Raw genomic sequence first — 10129 nt, 5'->3', positions numbered from 1 at the left:
TAGAAGAACATGGCTTTCCTGTGCCTTAAGACCAGCACTCTGAGCCAATCTCTCTATCTAATCTAATTATCTCTAGTTCCTGAGCCTGAGGGTGGGAAATGGAAAGGAAATCTTTTCAACTTTTGCTTATTGAAAACTGTTGATTATAATCCAGTGAGCTTTATAATACCTGATTCATGACTAGGATTAGCAAATGAAACTGTATTATTTCAATGCATGTATAGGCCTCATCACATTTATCCATTTCTTTGAGGTTGGACAGCTGGGTTGCTTCCAGCTTTCAGCTGTTGTGAATAATGGTACTATGAAAATAGGTGTGCAAATATCTGTTTGAGATCCTATTTTCAGTTCTTTTGGGTGTACACCCAGCAGTGGAATTGCTGGATCAGGTGGTAATTCCAGTTTTAGTTTTTTTAGAGAACCTTACATTCCTCCTCACGGTGCACAGGGGTTCGTCAGCAGCATTTGAGGCAAGAAGAAAACACAGTCCAGAGAAGTGTATGACTTGTTCAAAGGCACAGCAGGGTTCGAGGAGCCAAGATTCGAATCAGAGTTTCCTGGGTTTTTGAATCCTTGCTCTGAACCAACACTCTAAACTTGGACTTCAGAATATCAGGGGTAGAAGCCCCCTGATGGTGACTTGTGGTCACTGGGTCATCCTAGGCCTGCAGAGCGTGTAGTGAGGGGACATTTCATGCCCAAAGCAGCAGGAAATAGAGTCCTGTCCTTCCTGATTCAGAATAAAAGTTGATCTCTCTTCCTCCAGGCAGGTAGTTGGGAGGCCACTCTGCTGTGATGCTTTGACTGAGCTGGGCTTGAGTCTGTCCTCCTACAAATTCCATCTGCTTCTGCCCCAAAGCAGAGTCCCTGTTCCATGTCACTCTGAAGGCAACAGAACAGGAAGCTACCAGGTTTTAGGATCTTCATCATGGAAACAGGTGGAGTCTGTGATTTCTGATCACCAAGCCCATTAGGCACTTCATCCCTATCTAAGACAGAAGGAAGTAACGATCATGACAGTTTTCCCACAACAGCATGACAAAGATGGGCTATAGTGTGTGCAATATCAACAAGCTAATAAATAGCAGAGCTGGATTTGAAATGGCAGACCTGATTGATTTTGCTTAAAAAGAAGAAATCAGCATTCTTATCCACTCAGTTCATACCAGTTAAGCAGATACTGTGAGCCAGGCAGTGTGCCAGGTTTTGCTTCTGTAGGGGCAGAAATTTCCTTTTCTAAGCTCTTTGGCTGGTCAAAGAGGCACTTCCCTGGTGGTCCAGTGGCTAAGACTCTGTGCCCACACTGCAGGGGGCCTGGGCTCCATCCGTGGTTGGAGAACTAGACCCCGTATGCCACAACTGAGTTCACCTGCCTCAATGAAAGATCTGTGTGCTGCAACTAAGACCCAGTACAGCCAAAAAAAAAAAAAAAAAAAAAGACAGATTAGGAGATTCAATTTGCTCGTAGGGGAGCCCCATAAAAGTTCTGAGACTCAAAGACTTTCAAACAACTGAGGCTCATATCCTCCCTGACCTAAAGAGAAGGGAGTAGGAATCTTCGGCTTGAAAGGGGAGGAAGAGAACCCAAGGGAAGATGGGAAAAGCAAATGCTTGGAAGACTCTTGGGAGTCCCTTGGATAGCAAGGAGATCCAACCAGTCCACCCTAAGGGAAATCCACACTGAATATTCATTGCAAGGACAGATGCTGAAGCTGAAACTTCAATACTTTGGCCACATGATGTGAAGAGATGACTCATTTGCAAGGACCCTGATGCTTGGAAATATTGAAGCTGGGAGGAGAAGGGGACGACAGAGGATAAGATGGTTGGATGGCATCACTGACTCGATGGACATGAGTTTGAGGAAGCTCCGGGAGTTGATGATGGACAAGGAAGTCTGGTGTGTTGCAGTCCACGGGGTCACAAAGAGTCAGACACGACTGACCTACTAAAGACAACAACAAAAATCAAGTGCTTGGTAAACAAATGTTTGCCACTTCAGAAGATAATCCTTTTAGAAATAATAGGTTTTCTTTGGTGATAGCTCTCTTCCTGTGTAGGTCCCTTAATCTACATTATTTGGAGCAGTTAAGCAATAGGCAAGGAGCTTCTCCTGAGTCTGCTGGGTCTTCCCTGCCTTCAGCTCAAAACAGTCAACCCGTCAAAGGGGCACATTGGAGAAGATGTATTCTGGTCCCACTAGAAAAGATCCTGATGCTGGCAGAGATTGAAGGCAGAAGGAGAAGGGCATGACAGAGGATGAGATGGTTGGATGGCATCACTGACTCGATGGACATGAGTTTGAGGAAGCTCCAAGAGTTGGTAATGGACAGGGAGGCCTGGGGTGCTGCAGTCCATGGGGTCCCAACGACTGAGTGACTGAACTGATTCTGCTCCCCATCACTTGTCTTTAAACATTCTTCCTAGTAATTTTGAAACACATTAAGAGGCTTCATTGTGTTTGAAGAAACCAAACCTCAGAGAAGGGAGAACTTGCCCAGTGGGTCCTTTTACCACCTGTCCCTCATCACTCCAATACTTCATGGAATTTAACTCCTAGGGTCAGGGACAGATAAACAATCTTGCTGGCTCTGTGTCTTGTTTTCTCAGCAGATCATAGCCTCCTCAACTATGTCTAGGATGGTGTATCAGTATGTTCGCCAGTTTGGTCAGAAGCTGGTCCACAGGCGAGGGGCAGACACCATAAAGGAGTCTGACGGTCTCAAGATTCATCTGAGCGCCACAGAGCTGGTGTTCTTGGGTGTGGGCAGGAACCTGGGAGCCGGCCTGTACATCGTGCTTGGTGCAGTGGCCAAGTACATAGCTGGACCAGCGATTGTCATCTGCTTCTTGGTGGCCGGCCTGTCTTCTCTGCTGTCGAGGCTCTGCTATGTGGAGTTTGATGCACGGGTACCACGCTCCTCTTCTGCGTATGTCTGCAGCTACGTCATGATGGGACAGCTCTGGGCCTTCGTTGTTGGCTGGAACATCATACTGTTATTTTTAATTGGTGAGGTGATGGGACCAGGCGACAGGTGTGGGGGGAAAGGTGTGGGGGCTAAGGTCAGGAAACTGGGAGATGGGATTGTGGTCTCATTCATGGGCACTTTGTTACCTGACTTGAGGTGGGAAATGGGTAACTGTGGCTGGAAAACCCCACAACTTCATTCTAGTCAGCTCTCTCCTGCTTTCCTTAAATAATTGGACTAAGAATGAGAAGGAAAGGAAATTGTGGGCACCGGTGGGAGGGAGGCGTGTCCCACAGCTCATCACCTCATTATATTGGAGTCTTTGCTCAGCTGTTGCCTCTGAGTGATTTTTTTTGGGGGGGGGCGGGGGGGGGGGTTGCCACTTGATTTAAAATTTCATCCCTCATCTTTTAGCCCTCCTGGTCCAACTTCCCAGTTTTCTTTCCTTGTGAAACACTGACCTCCTCCTAACCTATTAAAGAGTGGACCTTTTTTGTGAGTCATCTCAGTCTGCTCTCGATACCCCATGGAAAAAAAAATCTTTGAGCTTATATATTTTGTATATTTTTTCCTCCAATATACGTCCATTGGCACTTACTAGGTGTTCAATTTTGTCTGTGAATGTTCGTTTTTCTGCTGCTGCAGCCATTGCATGTACAGCCCGCGCCTGGAGGTACGCCTTTGACAGCCTCATTGGGGACCGCATCTCTCAGAAATTGGAGGAAACTGTCCCTCTGCATGCACCCTACTTTCTGGCCACGGATGCAGACTTTTTCGCACTGGGCCTGGTGCTGCTGCTTGCGGGTGAGTCAGCGGTTAGATATAAGATGTGATGAGGGGACTCCTATGGTGGTCCAGTGGTTAAGAATCCACCTTGCAATGTGCGGACAAGGGTTCGATCCCTGGTCAGGGAGCTAAGATCTCATGTGCTGCAGAACAATTAAGCCCAAGTCCTTAGCCTGCACACTACAACTAGAGAATCTGTGTGTGTGTGTGTCTAGTTGCTCAGTCACGTCTGACCCTTTGTGACCCTTTGGACCATAGCAAAATAGACTCCTTTGTCACTGGGATTCTCCAGGCAAGAATACCAGAGTGAGTTACCCATTACCTTTTCCAGGGGATCTTCCTGACCTGGGAAGTGAACCCATGTCTCCTGTGTTTCCTGCATTGCAGGTACATTCTTTATCCACTGATTCCCAAACTTTGCTGTTTGGGTCGCAACAAAAGATCCCACAGCTAAGACCCAACTCAGCCAAATTCAGTTCAGTTCAGTCACTTAGGCCTGATGGACTCTTTGTGACCCTATGGACTGCAGCACGCCAGGCTTCGCTGTCTAGCACCCACTCCCGGAGTTTACTCAAACTTATGTCCATTGAGTCGGTGATGACATCCAACCATCTCATCCTTTGTCATCCCCTTCTTCTCTCGCCTTCAGTCTTTCCCAGCATCAGGGTCTTTTCAAGTGAGTCATCTCTTCGCATCAGGTGGCCAAAGTATTGGAATTTCAGCTTCAACATCAGCCCTTCCAACGAATATTCAGGAGTGATTTCCTTTAAGATGGACTGGTTGGATCTCCTTGCAGTCCAAGGGACTCTCAAGAGTCTTCTCAAACACCACAGTTCCAAAACATCAATTCTTTGGCACTCAGCTTTCTTCACAGTCCAACTCTCACATCCATACATGACCACTGGGAAAACCATTGCTTTGACTCAATAGACCTTTGTTGGCAAAGTAATGCCTCTGTTTTTTAATAGGCTGCCTAGGTTGGTCATAGCTTTTCTTCCAAGGAGCTTTTAATTTCATGGCTGCAGTCACCATCTGAAGTGATTTTGGAGCCCCCCAAAATAAAGTCTCTAACTGTTTCCATTGTTTCCCTTCTATTTGTCAAGAAGTGATGGGGCCAGATGCCATGATCTTGGTTTTCTGAATATTGAGTTTGAAGCCAGCTTTTTCACTCTCCTCTTTCACTTTCATCAAGAGGCTCTTTAGTTCTTCTTTGCTTTCTGCCATCACTGTGGTGTCATCTGCATATCTGAGGTGATTGATACTTCTCCCAGCAATCTTGATTCCAGCTTGTGCTTCATCCAGCATAGTGTTTCTCATGATGTACTCTGCATATAAGCTAAATAAGCAGGGTGGCAATATACACCCTTGACATACTCCTTTCCCAATTTGGAACCGGTCAGTTGTTCCATGTCCAGTTCTAACTGTTACTTCCTGACCTACATACAGATTTCTCAACAGGCAAGTCAGGTGGTCTGGTATTCCCATCTCTTGAAGAGTTTTCCATAGTTTGTTGTGATCTACACAGTCAAAGGCTTTGGCATAGTTAATAAAGCAGAAGTAGATGATTTTCTGGAACTCTCTTGCTTTTTCCATGATCCAACGATGTTGGCCATATGATCTCTGGTTCCTCTGCCTTTTCTAGATCCAGCTTGGATCACCTCACAGTCCAAGGGACTCTCAAGAGTCTTCTCCAACACAACAGTTCAAAAGCATCAGTTATTCAGTGCTCAGCTTTCTTTATAGTTCAACTCTCACATCCACACATGACTAGATACCAGTGAAACACACTCTGGAATTTTGACAATTCAAATGTCTCTAAACCATGCCAAATATTTGGGGAATAAAATTTACTCCCAGGTGAGAATCATTTTCTTAGACTGACATATTTTCTTCTTGGTACTGAGACAAAAGATTTTCATTTTTTATTTCAGAGGAAATTCACATAGCATAAATTTATCAATTTGCTATTTCCCCCAGCTTTACTGAGATGCAACTGACATACAGCATGATAAGTTTGAGGTGTAAAATGTGCTTTTTTCTTTTTTTCTTTTTTTACTGTACTAGGTCTTTATCGCTGCTCACAGGTTTTCTCTGGTTGCAGAGAGCATGGGTTAATCTTTGCTTTGATACACAGGCTTCTCATTCTGGTGGCTTCTCTTGTTGCAGAGCACGGGCTCTAGAGCTCGGGCTCAGTAGTTACAGCACATCGGCTTAGTTGGTCTGCAGTACGTGAAATGTCCCTGGACCAGGGATGGAACCCTTGTCCCCTGCATTGGCCGGCAGACTTCCAACCACTGGACCACCAGGAAAGTCTCACAGTGACTATCTGATAGACTTGCCTATGCGAGATGATCGCCACAATAAGAAATGAACTATTAGGTCCTTCCTGGTGGTCCAGTGGCCGAGACTCCTTACTCACTGTGCAGGGGACCAAGGTTCCACCCCTGGTCAGGGAAGTCAGATCCTACTTAACGGAACTAAGGGCTCACATGCCACAACTAAAGATTCTGTTATGCCACAGCAAAGACTCAGCCCAGCCAAATACAAATAAAATGAAAAATTTTTTTAATTATAAGAAAAGAAATTAACTATCTTATGGGTACAATTCAGGGGTGCTAGTACATTCACAATGTTGTCCAGCCATCACCTCCATCGACCTTCAAACATGTTCATCTCCCCCAAAAGACACCCTGTATCCCTGAGCATCACGGTCCATCCACCCCACCCCCACACCCCCCAGCCCCCAGGCTGCTCCCTGGCTCTATGGACTTAGTTACTGTGCGTGTCTCGTATTCCATCTCTCCTGCAGTACTACTCGCTCTGGGAGTTCCTGAGTCAGCCTGGGTTTACAGAGTGTTCACGGGCATCAACCTTTTGGTTCTCAGCTTCATCATCGTCTCTGGCTTCATTAATGGAGACCTGCACAACTGGAAGCTCACAGAACAGGACTACGCATTGGCAACAGCTGTATTCTCGTATAGGTTATGAGCGTACCTTTGGTCATATTAATGTGTGTGTGTGTGTGTGTGTGTGTGTGTGTGTGTGTGTGTAGGGAGGTGGGAGCTGAGAATCTGGTGGGGACTAAAGAGACTGAGGCTGGTGGATCCGGATGGTGGGTTTCTTGGAGGCCAGAGTTTGTGGTATTGAGGGAAGAGTCCAGAAGTGATGGCTGAACCCACCTCACCCATGATCTTTCTTGCTCCTTCTCTCACCACAGCTTGGGCCCTCCAGGTGCTGGAGGGTTTGTGCCTTTTGACTTTGAGGGGGTTGTCCAAGGAGCAGCTACGTGTTTCTATGCATTTGTTGGTTTTGCTGCCATTGCCGCTAGAGGTAACATGATCACTGAGTGTCCCATCGGGGGTCTGGACAGAGTTTGGGCTGCCCTTGGGCACAGAGGTTGGGAGAAGGTTAGCCTGCTTCAGGCAATTCTGTGCTTTCACCCCATGGCGTTTTCCTGACCTGCTGCTTCCACCCCTTTTGCAGAGAGTGGAGACCTCAAGCCTCAGCGGTCGATCTCCCTGATCTCACTCCTCATGTGCTTTTTGGCGTATTTTGCTGTCTCCGCGGTGCTCACCCTCATGGTGCCCTACTACCAGATTCGTCACCACAGCCCCTTGCCCGAGGCTTTTCTCCATGTTGGCTGGGGCCCTGCCAGATGTGTGGTGGCTGTTGGCGTCCTCTGTGCTCTTACGTCCAGGTCAGTGTCCGGGTTTCTCCCCGTCAACTGTCAGATGCTCATGCACCCCAGCCCGTGGGACTGAGAGACAAGAGGGAAAGACATCTTGCTCCATGTAGACTAGGGAGCGCATGCCCTGGTCTCCCCTGCTTCTCCACGTCCTCACACGTGTCTCCACTTTCTCTCCCAGCCTCCTGGGTGACATGTTCCCCATGTCTCGGTTAATCCGTGCAATGGCAGAGGACGGGCTCCTTTTCCGGGGACTTGCCCGGGTCTATGGTCACACAAAAATCCCCGTCGTGGCCATCATGTCTTCTGGAAGCCTTGCAGGTGAATAAGCAAAACTCGCTCCTTCCTTGATCCATTTCCCTTAAGTGCAGTTCCAATGGTTTCTTAATCCCACCCCTGCCGTTTTTGCTCCCCCATTCTAGGGATCATGGCATTACTCTTTGAGTTCAGCCACATTGCAAACCTCATGGCAGTTGCGTCCCTGCTTGCTTACTCCATGGTGTCCTTCTCGGTCCTTGTTCTCAGGTGAGACCGCACTACACCTTGACTGAGGGGCTTGGGGTCATGGGGATAATGGGGAGGTCATCCTGGTCTGTGTCTTCATTATGTCTTCTGATCGTTCAAGAGAAGAAAGAAGTGGAATAGACAATCTGGTGTTCTGTGAATAGTGGCTGCTGTTAACATTGCCTTTAAACCTCTAACTCAGGTATCAGCCAGGTCAGAATTTAAGTAAGAGTGAGAAAACGGAAGAAGAAACTGAGATGGAGCTTGTACCTGTAGGAAGTCCTTTGGACTCTGTACCTGAAGCAGGAACCTCAAACATTCTAAAGAGCCTGTGGTTCCCTACCAGCACCACCCCCACCCGGAAATCTGGCCAGATTGTCTATGGATGTGCCTTCCTGCTTGGTGAGCAGTGGGGTTTCCCTTTGTTCATGTTCTGAAATGGACAGGATGGAGTGAGAGTGTGTATTTTGTCAGTTAAGGAGTCTGGGAGATATGATGGCCCTTCCTGATGTTGGTGGTTTCAGGGAGGGGTGTGACCCGAGGTCCTGGCGTCTTTGGCTTCTGGGTCCAGCCTGTTCTCCTCCTCCTTGACCCTTGCAGTTCTCCTGCTGAGCATCCTGAGCCTGGTCCTGGCCCAGTGGCCCAGACGTGTGTTCTCTGGAGACCCCGTGCTCACAACAGTGGCTGTGCTGCTGCTGCTGCTCATCACTGGGGTGACGGCCATCATCTGGAGGCAGCCCCAGAGCCCCAGACCTCTTATGTTCAGGGTATGTGACCTATGTGTACAAAGTGTCTATGTTCAGTGAAGGAGGTCTGCGTGCTTTGAGACATCAACATCCCTTGCTGGACCAGGGAAGAAAAGGAGTTGCTGAAACCTATGGACTCCTCCCTGATCCACACTCAGTGCTTACAAACCAGGCTCAATAGGCACTGAACACAAAGCCTGACCCACGAAGGTCAGGGTCTCCCTTTCAGACATCTGGGCTGTGTTCAGGGATGAACTGACTCTGCCCACAGGTCCCTGCTCTGCCTGTCCTCCCGCTGGTCAGCATCTTCGTGAACCTTTACTTGATGATGCAGATGACCTCTGGGGCCTGGATCCTCTTTGGCATCTGGAATGCCATTGGTGAGTGACTTTCTGGGCTGAAGAGGCTTGAGTGACTGAGCCCAATCTTCTTCCTACCACCTCCCCCCTAAACTGTGTCAGACACCAGAATAGAAGGCTTACTGGGTATTCATAAGTGAAGAGAGCCCCCGTTTTTCTTCTTACTCTCTCATTTCCCTACTAGGATTTGCCATATACTTTGGATATGGGGTCCGACACAGCTTGGAGGAGAACAATGAGCCACCAGCCTCCACCTCCCAGACTCCGGACTAAAACACCCCTAGTGATGAAGCATCTTAGCCAAAGGAAATAGATGCTGTGTGGACCCCTCCATACACTGGAGGTATCCGCTGGTTCAAGGTGCACTTTGAGCCTCTATGGACTGTGCAAGTGGAAAGCATTTAGTGCCCTGTATTTATTGCCAGTGGACAAAATGACTTTGCTATTGTATAATTTTTAAGTAAACTCTCTTAAGCTTAATATGCATCAGAAGATTGCATGCTTCATAAGTGTGTAGTAAGATGAATCTTCACAAAGAAAGTATTATGATGTTACTGACAACTAGAGGAAGAAATAAAATACTAGCCTACACAGAAGACACACCTTCTTGTACTTATTTCCAATAAGAATGAGATTGTCCCATGGGAAGGAAACTCAGGTAACTATGTATTATGTCAGGAGTTACACTTTAGGGGCTTCTCTGATGGTCCAGTGGCTAAGACTCTTTGCATGAAATGTGCCCATCTTTGCATAAAATGTTCCCTTGGTATCTCTAATTTTCTTGAGGAGATCTTTCTTCAAAATAGTCTTTCCCATTTTATTGTTTTCCTCTATTTCTTTGCATTGATTGCTGAGGAAGGCTTTCTTATCTCTCCTTGCTATTCCTTGGAACTCTGCATTCAAATGGGTATATCTTTCCTTTTCTCCTTTGCTTTTCGCTTCTCTTTTCACAGCTATTTGTAAGGCCTCCTCAGACAGTCATTTTGCCTTTTTGCATTTCTTTTTCTTGCGGATGGTCTTCATTGCTGTCTCCTGTACGATGTCATGAACCTCTGTCCATAGTTCATCAGGCACTCTATC

General features: G+C 47.2%; 1 protein-coding gene across 1 annotated transcript; it reads left to right on the top strand.

Moving 5' to 3' along the window:
* The first annotated feature begins 2351 nt into the window (after positions 1–2351).
* LOC108634722 (cationic amino acid transporter 3-like) lies at positions 2352–9643 on the top strand. The gene is made up of 11 exons (XM_018044906.1): positions 2352–3010; positions 3615–3773; positions 6565–6736; positions 6973–7103; positions 7248–7452; positions 7622–7761; positions 7863–7965; positions 8147–8346; positions 8545–8711; positions 8962–9070; positions 9234–9643. Exons 1-11 carry the CDS (start codon positions 2632–2634, stop codon positions 9320–9322), a joined length of 1854 nt encoding a protein of 617 aa, XP_017900395.1. The 5' UTR covers positions 2352–2631; the 3' UTR covers positions 9323–9643.
* The last annotated feature ends 486 nt before the right edge of the window (positions 9644–10129 follow it).

This window comes from Capra hircus, unplaced genomic scaffold (assembly GCF_001704415.2).
Source record: "Capra hircus breed San Clemente unplaced genomic scaffold, ASM170441v1, whole genome shotgun sequence".
Classification (NCBI taxonomy): domain Eukaryota; kingdom Metazoa; phylum Chordata; class Mammalia; order Artiodactyla; family Bovidae; genus Capra; species Capra hircus.
This window is presented reverse-complemented; position numbering and strand designations above follow the sequence as displayed.

Bases quoted from the DNA above. Each gene is read 5' to 3' on its own strand.
- LOC108634722 (XM_018044906.1), top strand. From the start codon at position 2,632: ATGTCTAGGATGGTGTATCAGTATGTTCGCCAGTTTGGTCAGAAGCTG. The intron at 7,762-7,862 runs GTGAATAAGCAA...CCCCCATTCTAG, and splicing joins GTCTTCTGGAAGCCTTGCAG to GGATCATGGCATTACTCTTT. The intron at 9,071-9,233 runs GTGAGTGACTTT...TTTCCCTACTAG, and splicing joins TGGCATCTGGAATGCCATTG to GATTTGCCATATACTTTGGA.